Consider the following 16,296-nt stretch of genomic DNA (forward strand, 5'->3'; position numbering starts at 1 on the left):
ATATTTACGTATGAAAATGAAAGAAAAAAAACATCAAGAATAATAATTGAAAATTTGAATAGAAAGTAATTTAATTTTATGACATTAATTGTACAGATGTAAAATGAAGTTAAGAATAATTTTGATAGATGGTAAAAAAATTAATGACATTTTTTTTAAAGTGATATTTAATCCTCTTACTTGCATAAAAATATAAATATAAATAAATTTAATTTGTCATAATTAATTTATCAATAAAATTAATATTTTTGAGATATTTTTATTTTGTGAGTAATTTAAAATATTAAATCAATGAATTTCATTCTTTCTGTCAATTGCAATCTGAAGTCTACTGATAAATGAGTGTATATTTGAGATTAAATGATGTAAATAAATAAATTTTATGTACGTAAAAGGATTAATTCTACTGCAATCATGTTTATCTTATCAAAATTTCAATTAAAATCCATAGAGAATAAATTCAATTTCAAATTCCATCCAGAAATGAAATTCCATACAAGTATGTGTTTGATAAGAATGAAAAGGATTGATAATATTATTCAATTAAACAATATCCATCCATAAAAAAATAGACGTTATAATCAATCAATTAACGATAATTACATAATATATCTAGAAAAAAAAAAGTAATGGGTAAATAATGAATAACGATAAACACAATAAATAAAAGCAGACTCGATAAATAATGAAAACAACAAAATTTGTAAACGTCTCATCGATTTGAGGTGTGCGTCATCAATTTATTGTTATTAATAAAAAAAAATATCTCTTTTATTCATGATTCTACGTATCAATAATTTAGTGATCACTAATAATAAAAAATAACTATCATAAACATAAACTTCCAAGTTCTTTCTCATGTCTCTCATTATGTTAATATTAAAAATACATTCAATAAAAAAACAAAGAAACTGAAAGTTTATAATAAAGTCCAAGATTTAATTGAGTTGAAAAACAATGGAAGTTTCATAGTAATTCAAATCAACAATAGAATAATTTTTTTTTCATCAAATTTTCTGATCAATTTAATGTTCAAAAATCACTTAATATAGTTTGAAAATAGCGACAAAGAGAAAGAGATAAAACAATTATTGCAGATGAACTATGAATGTCTGCATGTGAGAAGAATTTATAATGCTTAATTCAAATGGAATAAAATATGGAAATAATCCCAGGATAAAGAAATTAGAAAAAAAAAAGAATTGAAATGCTCACGTTGCCAAGTAAAAATTGGAGTAAAAGTAACAAGTATGAATAAATTTACCGATAAAGTCTTCTGTAATTGTCTGTAAGAATGAAAAAAGAAATAGATATGTTAAGAACGTATTTATCATTGTAGTCTGTCGCTAATAATTATGATTATGATTGTCTATTCATAACTTTTAGCATTTAAACAGCCATAAGTATTTTTTTTTTAGATTTACATTTGAAATGATTCAATAATTTTTTTTAATAGTTGAAAATATTATTAATGAAAGAGAAAAAAAAAGAAAGACTATTTTATTTACATATTTAAATGATAAAATAATGGTAAACGATAAACTGACAATTCATATTTGGCTTTAATCTTCAGAAACTAATAATTAGAAAATACTGATGAAATTGATGAAGCCTATTATAGTATCAATTAATAAATGAAATTTTTTTGTAAGTATTAAACATAAATGTGATTATATGGAAATGCTTTTTTGTTGCTTATTATATAACGAATAATCGATAAAATTTTCTATTCATTTACATAAATATGTAATAAAAATAATTACTGTATATAATTTAAATGTAAAATGTTTCTATCATTTATTTAACTCAAATTTATCACTGATATTTCGAAAAATACTGCCTAAAGTATTTCCTAAACACTATTACTCGGTTAATATTTTTCAAAGATTCCCGCTGATTTTTTTATAACATAATTTTTTTAATTAAATCGACCAATAAACGATTCGATTGGTTATTTCATGCATTGCTTTTCCTGCAACATTCCAGGATTTATCTATCATTTTCCATAAACTGCTTTAGACTTTCCAATTGTAGTTGGCTCTCTCCAAAACACATGTACATATGTTATAGCTTTCTGCGCACTTTGATATTCTGTAAATATGTATCATATGTACAATGTACATCAGGACGAGAGAGCTAGCTAGAAGGATGTGCGCGTGTCAAATGCTTTCCAAGGCGCTCATTTCATAAAATCATTACGTAGTAACGTGAGTCAGTACGACGCAATTTCACACGTTTCCGTTTATTTCGGGTTTTATTCGTTGAGTATCGTAACAGGATAAGAATCGTAATCGTCCCCTCCATTTATGATACTGACTATGTTAATAATATATATTTCTTGAATCATAAAACCTATAAACGAAGTGACAGTAATATTATAAGTAATATAATATTATGACGTAAAAATATTGCAATCAAAATAAAGAACCTACTTTGGGATAATCATTTGCTGATTTATGACTGACTAAAGTGGATTGAAAAACAAATCATGTGAAATATAACAACAAAAATGACTTTGAAAACTTTTTTATTTTTTTGTGAGGTTAAAATAAGTGAGTGTCCGATCGTTTGATTGCGTAAACGTCCAGATGGTGTGAATATTAACGTGGAATATTTTATCGAAAACTTAAATGTGGTACTCATTTTTTTCATTTTAATAAACTGATTTTTTTAAAAGCATCAGGTGCAAGTGAATGTGTTTTTAAACACGTAAAAGTTTAATCATCGTGGGGTATAAATAGATGAATGCCGACAATACATAACCTCTAATGTATCAATGATTTTTAATGAAAAAAAAAATACAATAATTACCACAAAAAAATCACAAAGAAAATACTCTAAACTCCAATTGAATATTAAATAATTGGCTTTAATTGTCTACAAACATTATATATGTGTGGAAATCGAAATTTTAAAAGAAAACATTTTAAGTGATATAAACAATTAAAAATTTTATCTCAATTAATTCACTCCAAGTGGAAAAACTTCAATTTTATTTAAAAACACATTTACAAGATTTATATAGAAACTTATAGATAACATTATAAAGTGTAATTACATTACAAATATGAAATAATTAACCGTGCTCATTTTTAACAATATTATTATAAAAAAATACTCCAAAATGAAATTAAAAGTTTTGCATAATAATAATTAATTGATGATTGAATTTGAAAAAAAAGAATAATAATAATTAAATACAAATAACTATTTTCAACTGAAAATATATGAAATAAAAAAGTGTCATGGAGAAGCTATAAAAAACTTGCGAAAAAAAATAAAGTGGTGCTTAAGGGAAAAGATAATCAATAGTAGAAGAACCCTATGTAGTAATAGATATTCTTCGAAGGGTTTTATCGGTTCCACAGGCATAGGACTTGTTTACTTCGGGGTAGATGACAACATGGGTGACCTTGAAAACATTAGAGGTCACGTGATATATAGTAGAAGCGGGTGATTGGTTAAAAAAGGCGTGCGTCCGCGGATAACTACATCTTGTGCGCATTAGACTGCAATCAGCGCCCTCTTTCATAAAAAAAATTGTGTGTCGCGTATGTATGTGAATAAACGCGCTTGCGCTGTCGCGGTTCTTTTGTGTGTATGTCTCATGTGTTAACGTAAACTAACACGAGGCATTTCTATTTCCATTTCGTTTGGTTGTTCATTTCCTCCTTTCAGTCGTCTCATTTGCGTCGAGCCTCGCGTCAGTATCACTTGTTTAATAGTATTAGGGTGCAATAAATGAGTTAGTCCAAAGAATTAAGTGACGAAGATAGAATAAAGAAGATCTCGAGTAGGATAAAGAGAAAGAAGAGTCGAATATTAGTTTCATTTCTATATGTGGGTGTCCCAGCAGCAGCGCGCGCGCGAATTGTGTTGTGTTACGGCGGTGGCAGTGGCCGCGACGCCGCTCTATGTTGTTGTCGCTCGACCCTCAAGATGAAGTCCGACTCAAAATCTTTGTTGACAGCTCAAGCAGAAAAAGCGAATCATTACACGTAAGTCAAGTTTCGTCAATAAAATCAAGTGCATTGTGTGATAAATACCACGTTTTCATGGCTATATCTACAAACTTAAATATAACGGTGTGTGAGCTGAGTGAGTAGATGGCGAGAAAGACAGGAAGAAGGAAAGAGGAGTCAAAGAAATCACGGGAGGGAGGGTAAATCGTGGGCTCAGAGGGAGGAGAAGTTGCGAAGAGAGCATAAGAGAAAGAAAAGGAATACATGAGATAATGTTTCGAGGGCAACTAAACCATAAAAGAAATTTTTATCGCAAAAATTACAAATCCTGAGTCCTAACCAGACAATTATTTCTCAAATAACATCAAATGTTTCTGCTCAATGGTTATCTTTTAATTTTTTTTCTTTTTTTTTGTAGTTGATTATTGAAAGAAAAAAAGAATAAACTTGCGTGACAGAAATGTAGAGAATTCATTATTTATGAAAAACGATTTTAAAATATTATTCTAGTTTGAAAAAGATAATACTATACAAATGAATAATGGTGCAAGAAGTGTTGTGAGTATGAAAAAAAAAGAAGCAAATTATAAAGAAGAAAAATGAAAAAAAACATAATTCTTGTGGAATTTTAATGAAAATTTGTTATTATTGTAAATAATATTAGAAAGAAACATGTGTGATACAGTGGATTTTGTGCATTGCAGATACTTAAAGGAATTTCGTGTGGAACAATGTCCACTGTTTATACAGCGAAAGTGCACACAGCATCGGCCATTCACGTGCTTCAACTGGCACTTTATGAACCAACGGAGACGCAGACCAGTGAGAAAACGAGACCGCACCTTTAACTACAGCGCGGACAATTATTGTACCAAATACGATGAAACTACCGGCATATGCCCTGATGGAGACGAGTGAGTATTACTTATTTATTCTAATAAAATAATAAGAGTGCTTTCAAAAATCGTTTAAAAAACAAAACAAAACTGCATCATTTAAACAATGTATCTTTTGTAAAAATTAGAGTAACATATTTTAACCTGAAAATAAACAAACGATATTTACATTCATTTGTTTACTTTCTGGTATATATAATTTATGAAAGGTTAAGCTAATCATTATCTCTATACTAATAAATAACTTCTTTTTTTTTTTTAGATAATTAAAAAGAAATGCTTGTTCTTCATTTGGTACAAATAATTTCATCTAAATATCACATTTTGCGGTGACCTTATCGATTTATGACGTTATTGTTTTTCTCTGTATCATTTTCTTGTCGGGAGAACCCGACGATGACGTTTTGTTTCTGACAGTTTACTCATTGAAAAAATTTTTTTCCTTTTGTTCAATGAAATTTACATATACATCTTTATGAATTTTTATCACGTACATCAGCAACTTGTTGCCATACTTTCACTTCTCCAAACTTTAGTTAAATTAAATTTTAACAGTTGAGAATAGAATGAGTACAGACAAACAATGAAAATTTTCAACATCAAAATATGGAAAATGTAAGCTTGAACACCACTTGTTAAGTTTCAATGACGTCTTTGTTAAATGTATTTTCAAGTAAAAGCCAAATATTTGAAATTTCTTTGTCCCCAACCTTGGTAAGTGGGCCAATGGTGAGGGAAAAGGGACGGATTTTCAGGGTTTTCTTTGTGTAGAACCGGCATTTTCCGGTAGCAGGGAGCCTCACCCTAATCTATTTACCCATAAAGATCATAGTGGAACCAATTATAGCCGTATAACATCATTTCCACTTTATGTTACTGCAAGTGAAAAACAAAGAGATGTCATTTTTCCTTTTTGTAGAGTTTTCCAGTTGTAATGGATACAAAAAACTCTTTTAAATGTAGTATTATTAGTTTCAGGGATTATTGATGTTATCTTAGTACATCGGTTCGTCTATCCCATTTGGTCAATTTATTCCACCATAGCTTAACTCATCAATCCAAGAGACAAAGAAATGTCATTCTTCTTCTTGACGAACTAGAGTTTCTGTATAAACCGTTTCATTCAACTCTTTACATACTTTATTCAACAAACGTAATTAATTAAACAGGCGTCTAGCATCGTAATACTAGGAATATAAAATTAGCCGGCCATAAGAATATATTGTTGTGTGTAATGAGTTTTTTTTACGGGTATATCTTGTAACGGAAATGCAGAGCATTAAATAAACATATTAAATCATGAGATAAAAATATTTCTTAGAATAATTATATGTTTCTTATTACAATGTGATTCATATTAGAATTACGTGATTACATAGATGATATTTCTTACTCTAGATATTTTCAATCACTTCTAAAAAATGAATTGGAGACTTCAATCAATCTTACATGATAATAAATTTGAAATATTTAACTAAAATAATTTATTTTCAGTAAATTTTTTATGTGAAAGTTAAAGTAACCATAAATACATTTAAATGTAATTTTAATATACCGTATTTATCATAATTTATTGAAAAAATGACTAAACTCTGAAATCACCTCGTAAACCTATTTTAAAATATTTCAACACGTTTTTCTAAAAAATTTTCAGTATTCTCAATGTCTTATCCAATGGCATAAATATTGTCTACCTTTTTTTTTTTTTTATTGAAAACGTTTACCTGCTGTTAGAGAACGACGACCGATAAAGCATAACTTTATGTTGTATAGACTTGTCGACTAGTAATTTTTTCTGACATATTTACGGCTTACATAATATTTATTGTACGAAACGTGACAGTACACGAGACCTGCAGGTATCCATAAAAAAATCCTTTCTCTACAATAAATATTTCTATCTATATATTCTATAAAGTTATATTTCATTCAATGACTATTTGATTATTAAATTTAAATTGAATGCACTCTATTTATTTCTGCAAATTTATATATCAACATTCGATTTCATGAGATTCAAATTTCTTTTTCTATTTATGAAAATTAATTGAAAAGAGTATACATCGCTATGGTAAACTATTTTGATTATTATCACTCGATTGTTTAATATATAGAGATGATAAATACGAAAGTAAATAAAAGAATGGGTGAATGAAAAAGGTATTTAAGTTGTAAGAGTTGTTTTCCCTCCAAAATTTTCGTGGTATGTGCGGGGGGAAGCCCAAACAAAGAAGCTTTCTGATATTGATTTTCTCTTGGTATATATACTCGTAACAAAGAATCATGAATTTTTCTTTGTCTACCTGATTGGAATTTATAAATATTGTACAATTTAACTCTCTCACAAAAATATTTTCAACAATTTTCCTTATAATCCCTTATTTATGTTCATGTTTTGGAGCAATGATTGTTTTTTCCAAGCTGTAATATTGATTTTGATGAGAGAAATGTTTTTTTTTCTGTTATTTATTCAACATTTTATTAAGTTTCTCATATCAATTATAATTCAAATAATTATCTTTTAAAAAATATGATTTAAAAGATATTTCGACTGTTAATTCACCGCTGATGAAGGTAATTTTACGGATCTCCAACTTTGCGAATTATGTGTGTTTCCATTTGGCTTTGAGCTGAGTATTTCTGTATACATGTAGATAGAGATTATGGAAGGATTTAACGATGCGTTTATCTCAGAGTTAATTATTTTAGCTATGTAAACTCAGTCTATGCTGTTTATATTACTTTTTGATCATGTTGTAAAAAATTATTATACTGAAAAAATATACTTAAAATATTTAAGCCGGTATTGTTTATTCAACATTAAAAATTAAAAGTTCATAATATAAATTTCAGCAACAGTAAATTTTTATCATACATTTAAAATTTCAATACAACTAATAATTTTGTTCATTTATTTTATGAAAACAAATTATTTTTACCAATGCATAAAAAAGATTTTGTTTTATAGTGAGAAACATTTTTTATGAAGAAAGTAAAAAATAAATAATTTCTATTTACAGATGTCCATTCCTTCACCGAACAGCTGGGGATACAGAAAGACGTTATCATCTTCGATATTATAAGACATGTATGTGTGTTCATGATACAGATACAAGAGGATTTTGTGTAAAAAATGGACCACATTGTGCTTTTGCACATGGCAATCATGACCTTCGTCCTCCTGTGTATGATATAAAAGAAATTCAAGCATTAGAAAATCCAGATTCAGATCCAAATTCTTCGACAAATGGGCCAAATATTTTGGACAAAGAGAGAAATTTGATGAATGAAGATCCTAAGTGGCAGGACACTAATTATGTTCTCAGTAATTACAAAACTGAGCCATGCAAGAGGCCACCTCGGCTTTGTAGACAAGGATACGCCTGTCCTCAGTATCATAATAGCAAAGATAAAAGGAGAAGTCCGCGAAAATATAAATATCGGTAAGTGCAAAATTATTTTGAAATAAATATAGTTTTCTTTAATGATATCTAATTTTATCTAATGTGATATGTAGATCTACTCCGTGTCCAAATGTAAAACATGGAGAAGAATGGGGCGAGCCAGGAAACTGTGAACAAGGAGATGCCTGTATGTATTGCCATACTCGAACTGAACAACAATTTCATCCTGAAATTTACAAGTCAACCAAGTGCAACGATGTTCAGCAAGCTGGATACTGTCCCCGCGGCGTCTTCTGTGCCTTTGCACATGTTGACCGTGAGTTTACTATGATCAATCGTACGTAAAACAATCACTATACTTTTTTTTAGTCTAAGTGTGTGCTTTTACACCTTCATCATTAACTTCTGGATTTTTTTTTTATATTTCATTCAATCGAATAGAAATTTTTCTATTGATTTTATCATTAATTAATTCCATAAAAAGCTTTGGTGTATCTCATTAACATGCTTGGAAAATAAAAAAATTACGTTTTATTTTTCATTTTCTGCAAATATAATTTGATAAGTATTTAAATGACGTTAATGATAAAAATAAAAAATCACACATTTTATCTTGTAATTGATATATTGCAACGATGGTATGGTGTGGTTGCTGATGGAGCAGTTGTGCCAACAGAAGAAATGAGTTTGCCCGTGCCATTTGATTGTGGTACAAATTTGGCGGATATTCTAAGCAATGCATTGCCACCTGATAAGCGGTCCCATGATAAAGACAAACAACTCAGCGATAGTAGTGTAAGTATTGATTTCATTTTAATCCATAGAAACTGTAATAAAATTTCAAACTTATGTATCTCCATTACATAATTGTAAAACATATTGTAATATTAAATAATAATAAATGAAGATGTTGTGGGTTAAGCGAAATTGGTGCTTAAGAAAAGATTTTATAAAAATCCAAATATAATGAAATGTCATTAGTTTCTGGGATTCCAGAATGGAAGCGGCGAAGTCTCGGAATCAGCGAGTACGAGTAGTCTTGGCAGTAATCATTCTCATAGTAAAGCACCGGGCGCACAGCTTCATAACTCCAGTACAAATTCAATAGGAAATGCTGTAAATCAACCGAAACTTTCAACAAATATACTTTTTAATCCTAATTCACTTATACAAATAGTAAGTGTTGATTAAAAATATTTATTTTATTTATTATTTTTAATTATATTCATTTTTATTTTAGAATGAAATTCGAAAACAAATCATGGCAATAGATAGTGATCCTTTGTTAACAAAATCAGAGAAAATTCAACGTAAACAAAATCTACTTTTACCTTACAATTTAAATGGTACTTTGAGTAGTCACTCATTGACCACAGTATCTCCTCTTTCAAGTAGTTCTTTTTATCCTAATGATACCGTTGAATCGGTAGTAGGTAAGTTGAAAATTTTTTTAGAAGAGTTGAAGAAGTTTTAAAACGTACGATTGTATCAGTTTATAATCATTTGATCCCCTTTCAGGTAATGCATTGGATGAACTGCATTTAGATGATCCTTTAAATTTAGTTGATTCAATACACAGGGATACTAGTTCACCAATAAGTAATTCAATATCAGCGGGTTTGGCAAGTTCAGGATTACTTGGAAGTTCCGCTCCAGTAAATATTCCAGGAATGGCTGAACGTTCTGTTCTCTCAAATTTCTCACCATCTACTTCCAGTCCATTGCAACATTTACAATCCGCTGGATTTTTGACAGGGTCCAGATTTCCTCAGGATTCAATTGAATCTGTAAGATTCTTCATTCAATTGTATAAATATTTAAGTTGAAATATTGAAATATAAAAAATGTGTTTTTTATTTGTTTATAGACAATGCCATTTTTGAGTCATTCAGTATCAGATCCATTTAGCAATCATATTTCACAATTAAGCAGTTCTGCATCAAAATTGAGTGGTTTCAACAGCAGCTTATTCGATTTTGCCAGTCAAGGATTATCGCCATCACGTACACAACCATTAGCAGCATCTCCACTTGTAAATGCATTTTCATTAAGCCCTAGTAATTCAGGATCACTTTCAGAGGTACAGAGAGAATAATTTTATCACATAAAATAATTCACTGATACAAAACAGTGGTTATTTTTTCACATGGTTATTTTTTATTAGATGCAAGTTCAAAGGCTACGGGAAGAATTAACATCAAGTAGAGCTCAACTCGCAACTTGGGATGAGAGGATAAATCAAGCACGTGCTGCTTGTGCAGCTTGGCATGCAGAGAGTGAAGAAGCTAAAAGAAAAGCCACAATTGCTGAACAACAAAGAGATGAGGTACATTCAGTCTATTAATTAATTCATTATAGAAGAATAAATAAATAAACTAATTGATATTATGTTTTTATTTATTTATTTAATAGTATTTTATTTATTTTTATTAGGCTTTAATGCAGGTAAAAGCACTACGGGTAGAAAATGAACAATCTAATGGCGGTCCTCATCTACATGCATTGAAAAGAACAAGTGAATTGAGGAATTTATCTATAACAGCATTAAAAACAATTCAATCACAATTACGTCAAGATCTTGAAGAAGTAGAGAAGGTATTGAATTAATTAATTAATTAAATAGTATATAAGTTCACAATTTTTGAGTAATCGCTTATAAATTTTGTTGTATGATATGATTATAGGTGTTATACAGAGAAACAGCTAACAAATGCATGGTCTGCGAGGAACAAAATCGTGCAGTGACATTAGCACCTTGTAATCACTACGTAGTTTGTGCAACCTGTGCACCAAATCAACGTGAGTGCCCGTACTGTCAGACTCCCGTTGTCTCCACCAGTTAAATCAATCATATTTAATATATTCTATAATGCAAGCTGTTATATAAACTGTTACTAATAGTGACAGTGACAAGTTTAACACTTTTAGTTGCCAAAACAGTTTATAATAAATATTAAAGTGAGCAACATAGAAAGAAATCAGAAACAAAAATAGTTTACTGTGGTAATAATTGAATAAAATGAAGAAAAGCTGCTGCCATCACTACAAATCGTAAGTTAAGAAAATAAATAATTATGACAGAATTAAAAACAAATGATGAAAAACTATTAACGAAAATTTGAACAAAAAAAATTTAGACGCTACAATGGAGGCTTATAAACATTTTTTATACTGTCCATTTTTTATAATTTTTTATTTAATTTCAATTGAGTGAAGATTTCATAACGATGCCTCAAGATTTTAATGTTTCAATGTGTGTAGAGTGTCATTATATAAGTAATACATTAAATAATGAGTTAATTCAACTCAAATGAATTGATAAGACAATTAATTATTTAACTGATAATATTTATAGATGATAAATTGATTAGTTAAATAATTAATTGATGAATATAAAGTTAAAAATTGAACAAATACATTGACGTGAAAATCAGTACAATGATAATAGTCTGAAACAAATGGGATTTTTGAAGAGATAAAATATGAAATATAGTCGATGAAAATTTTTTAATAAATAATAGGTAAACGCAACAAAGTGAATAAGAATAAATAATAATAAAAGAAAAACGTTTATGAGCCATGCAATGCATGAATCGTGCATTGTTTGAACACAAACTTGTATATTTTTCATAGTTTTTGAAAGCACTTTGCATTTCAAATTTTTTCTTTTTTTCAATTCTTATAGTTAATAAGTAGTAATTCAAGTATTAACAGAATTTTTACTCGGTGGTTCAGGGGACATTTACTTGGTTGATAGTAATCAAATAAATATCAATAATTGAATGCATTCATAGCAACTATCGTTTCTAGTTTATTGTTTAATTTCTTTTAATTATTTACTAAAAGCATTTCTTATTTAAATGTATTTTTTAATAAAATGATTCTTAATATAACTAGATAGAAATATAGTGTAATAATGAATTATTAACTATTGATCAATATTCATATTATTATTCTTATTATTAATTTTATTTTAATAAAAAAATTTAAAAAATAATTCATTGTCGTCTTCAATGTTGAATTCTTTATTCAATAGTAGGATAAATTATAGGAATAAAACAAATACTTTTTATAGAGCATTTTTAATTTAAATATTAAATAATAAATATTGTAGCAATTTAAAATTTGAATTCAAGTTAATTACTAATAAATAAAAATTAATATTTGTGTGAGCATTTGAAGTTTAATAATTGATATATATATAAATATATATATTTATAGTAAATATATTAGATAATTGAGTAATAAACGTTTACAAATTTAAAATATGTTTTTGGATTTTTAGATGGTACTTTTTCTAAATAATTATAAGTAACAAAAAGATACGAATGATAATGAGAGTGACAAAATAGAAAAAAAGATTTAGAATTTTTCAATTGAATCAAAATAGTTAAACAATGAACTGATAATAAGTAATAAAAATTAAAATTAGATATTAAAAAAGTATGCAACTGATTGTACATTGTATGGCTTATTAAGACGTTATATTTTTTAGTGAAGATCCTAATTTCTTGTTCAAATAAAATAATATTTATTAATGAAAAACAATAAAATAGAAAAAAGAACAGCAATTGGTAAGAGAAATTTCGGAATTAAATAAAAGAAATTAAATGAATTTAATTTTCAAAATAGCAGTTGTTAACACTGTAAAAAAAAATAATAACATATATTAAACTCAAATAAATATTGTTTAAGGTTTATAAATTATTAGGATAGATAGGACGTTATTATCAAATTTTTTCTTTATAGACGTAAATCGTTACAACCAACTTTACATACAAAAAATATTATTTAATGTTTTCAATTAATTAGTTATCTTAAACAATAATACAGTGAAGCAATGGTTTTAGTGTGTAATACCCTTGACAAATTTACTATTCAAATAAAAACTACTCACTATTTTTTTTTTAAATTATTATATGAATACGAATGTTTTAAAATAATGGAAAAACAGTTGATTATGATTGAACTATTCTTTTTCATGTAAAGTCAATTAAGTATTGTCATTTTAGATGTTATAACTTTATGATTAGTGTAAAAAAGTAATTAATGATAGAAATAATTAACAAAAAATTAATAGACAAAGAGGGTATTACAATAGGTAGACTTTATCAAATTATTATCAAAAAAATAAATGCTTCAAGTAATTCAGAATTCAGTTTTTTTATATATATTCTATATCAAAAACGTGGCCAAAAAGTAAAAGAAAAGTTTTATTAGGTCAGTTTTAATTAAACAAAAAAAAATAAATAATTTAAAAAAAAAAAAATAAATTAAAAAAACTGAAGTATATAGGCTTTAAATTATAAATGGAAAATAAGTTTTTAATTTAACAGATTATATTCTTTGGTATTGACGGTTTTAAAATGTATACCATAATCGAGAATTTATTTTTCTGTCTTAAAATTAAAGATTATTTTAATTATTTATTAATAATATTGGTAAAAGAGTATATAAATTTTCCTAATAACTAAAATTAATATTGAAAAAGAAAAAAAAAATATATGAGCATTGAAAATTATATTTTTTTATTAATTATAATTGATTACATACGACATATTATCAATGAAATTATAAAAGTTTATAAAAAATTTAGAGACGAAAACCGTAAGTACCAGAAGATAAAGAATATAACGCGCTATTTAGGATCTTAACCAATTAAACGCTGCGATAAACAATTGTCAGATGCGTAATTAGGTAGGTGTACTCTCTGTAAGTACAGTGTTATTGACAGAGTATTAAAATAAATAAAACAAATCGAAAGTCATTAATTAACTGAATATTTAATTCCATTAAATTAAATGGAAAAACTGAAAGATTGAATAATTATCTAATAAGTTGACAATTCAATGGATAAATACAAAAAAAATTAATAAGACTTGAAAGAAATTTTTAATCATAACCAAAAGCAATGAAACTTTTTAACTGAATTCTTACCATACTTTCTAATGATAAGTTTTATTTAATTCTGTACTTGTGGAGATTACATTTTCAATTATCTCATTATGACTGCGATCCTTTTCAATTAAATTCTCATTTTATCTGGAAGTTTAATCAATTAAAAATGTCAATAAATAAATAATAATAATACCTATGTTTTCCATATATAATAAATTAAAAAAATCATTAATATATCTACAGGAATATTTACTGTAAGAACTACTGATTAATAATAAATGTGTTATTTATAAAATAGGCCTATTTGAAATAATAACAGGAATAGAAATTTCGCAGTCATATTGAGTATAATAGAATAAAAAAAAATATTACTATATATAACACAATGAACATTTAATACAATAAAGTGAATGATATAGAAATTTGTAATGTTATTTTAATTATGAATTGTATTACATCAACAAACAACTACAATAATAATTGTAATAATGATATTAATTATGAATTATAATAATCGTATAACAATAACAACATTAACATTAATATTAATAATTATAATTACAATAATAGGAATTTTCAAATTAAATTATTGTGAAAAATACAACAAACTTAGATTAAACAAAATAAATAAAACATAGAATAATAGGAAAATAACAAAGTGATTGATTATAGTAGCAAGTTTTATTAATAATGATAGAAGAACATTAAACATTTATAAAGTTACTGCCCCATTGGTTGGTTGGTTCTAATGTATTTGTTTGCTTTCATTTGATCTATTTCTGTACAAAATTTTCCATTTAATGGTTGAAATACCATATTATTTAGTAAATATATTTATCAAATGTGTAATTAACGGAACCATTTTTCTTTTTAATTGCAAGGCTTAGAATCAATTAAATGTTTTATACGATTAATAACTTATATCTGTATCAAAGTAAAGCACAATTTTTTATTTGATAATGGCTAATTATTAAACAAATGAACAACAAATTTTGTTATAATTTGACTTGAACGCTTTGTAGCCTAAGATTAATGCAACCCCTTATAATTATTGAGCGACTGCTTCCAGTCATTAAATACTGATTATAAAAATTAATATCAATATAAATGATCATCATACAAATTGTGAAAGTGAGAAAAAATGAAATATTAATTGAACAAACATAAATTACGTATAAAAGATAATTTTAACTGTCTGAAAATATAAGAACAATGAATAAGTGAATAATATTGTAACCTGACAATTTTTCAATGTTGCACAAAGTAAAATAAATAGTAAAAAATAATAATAAAAGAAATAAACCAACAATAGGGCAGGCCAAATTGAGCGGTAATAAAAAAGTAAATAATACACATAAATATTATGAACAAAAATTAATTGAAAAATATAAAAATATTTAAAAAATATATATATTTTTGACAAAATATAAGCATACTCGAGAAGTATACACGCTTTATACTTGATCTGTTTGTGTGAATGATTCTTCTCCTGTATTAAACAACAAAATTATTGTTATATACGCTTTTAATATAATAATTTTTATGCATTAATAATAATACAAGTGGATAAAAAATATTAAAACTACTTTTTAGAAATATTGAATAAAATAAAAATGCTTATCGAAATTCTCAAGACTTTCGAAATTAAATCGAGGGGGAAAGCACATGAATGAGTGGAAGAATTATCTGCACACTTCAGACAAACTATCTAAACATAATCATTAGACTATTGTATGATGAATGATAATTGAATGAATAAATGAAATAGTAATTTCACAAAAAAGTCAAAAATTGATGAATAAATAGGAAGCTAAAACGTAATAAAATAAAATTGCAGTATTGTTTAATTAAAAAAAAAAAAAAAAAAAAAAAATTTTTTTAAAAAGTGTGTATAAATTAATGATAAAATTTCTCATGCAAATCCGTATTACAAACATGATCCTTACATTTTTGATAGTAATAAAAATATTTTGAAAACATTACATTAACATGACAATATTATTTTTTTTTATAAAAATTATTCTAATTAACTTAAAATAAAAATTCTAATGTCTATTCTGATGGAAACAACAAAATACCAAGTATCGAAAAATCAATTATCCATAAATTAATTATTTATTTAGAATGACTACTGAG

General features: G+C 26.5%; 1 protein-coding gene across 7 annotated transcripts; it reads left to right on the plus strand.

Annotated features, from left to right (window-relative positions):
* Positions 1 to 3,135: 3,135 nt before the first annotated feature.
* On the plus strand, positions 3,136 to 11,394 carry unk (RING finger protein unk). Of its 7 annotated transcripts, none has more exons than XM_035079124.1 (12): positions 3,136 to 3,998; positions 4,667 to 4,876; positions 7,879 to 8,301; positions 8,376 to 8,599; positions 8,939 to 9,057; positions 9,244 to 9,438; positions 9,503 to 9,695; positions 9,781 to 10,049; positions 10,130 to 10,342; positions 10,427 to 10,588; positions 10,696 to 10,857; positions 10,947 to 11,394. In XM_035079124.1, the coding sequence occupies exons 1-12, from the start codon at positions 3,940 to 3,942 to the stop codon at positions 11,103 to 11,105; spliced, it is 2,388 nt and encodes a 795-aa protein (XP_034935015.1). In that variant the 5' UTR covers positions 3,136 to 3,939; the 3' UTR covers positions 11,106 to 11,394. The 7 variants fall into 7 exon arrangements, with proteins under 7 accessions (XP_034935015.1, XP_034935005.1, XP_034935023.1 ...); XM_035079114.1 differs by having other exon boundaries at positions 3,137 to 3,998; positions 8,927 to 9,057; XM_035079132.1 differs by having other exon boundaries at positions 3,137 to 3,998; positions 8,927 to 9,057; positions 9,259 to 9,438.
* The last annotated feature ends 4,902 nt before the right edge of the window (positions 11,395 to 16,296 follow it).

The sequence above is a fragment of the Chelonus insularis genome, unplaced genomic scaffold (assembly GCF_013357705.1).
Source record: "Chelonus insularis isolate UGA/USDA-ARS -01 unplaced genomic scaffold, ASM1335770v1 contig_117_pilon, whole genome shotgun sequence".
Lineage (NCBI taxonomy): Eukaryota > Metazoa > Arthropoda > Insecta > Hymenoptera > Braconidae > Chelonus > Chelonus insularis.

Excerpts from the sequence above, each read along its gene's own strand:
- unk (XM_035079114.1), top strand. The coding sequence starts at position 3,940 with ATGAAGTCCGACTCAAAATCTTTGTTGACAGCTCAAGCAGAAAAAGCG. Across the intron at positions 3,999-4,666 it reads GAAAAAGCGAATCATTACAC|ATACTTAAAGGAATTTCGTG; the intron begins GTAAGTCAAGTT and ends TGTGCATTGCAG. Across the intron at positions 9,439-9,502 it reads CTAATTCACTTATACAAATA|AATGAAATTCGAAAACAAAT; the intron begins GTAAGTGTTGAT and ends TTTTTATTTTAG.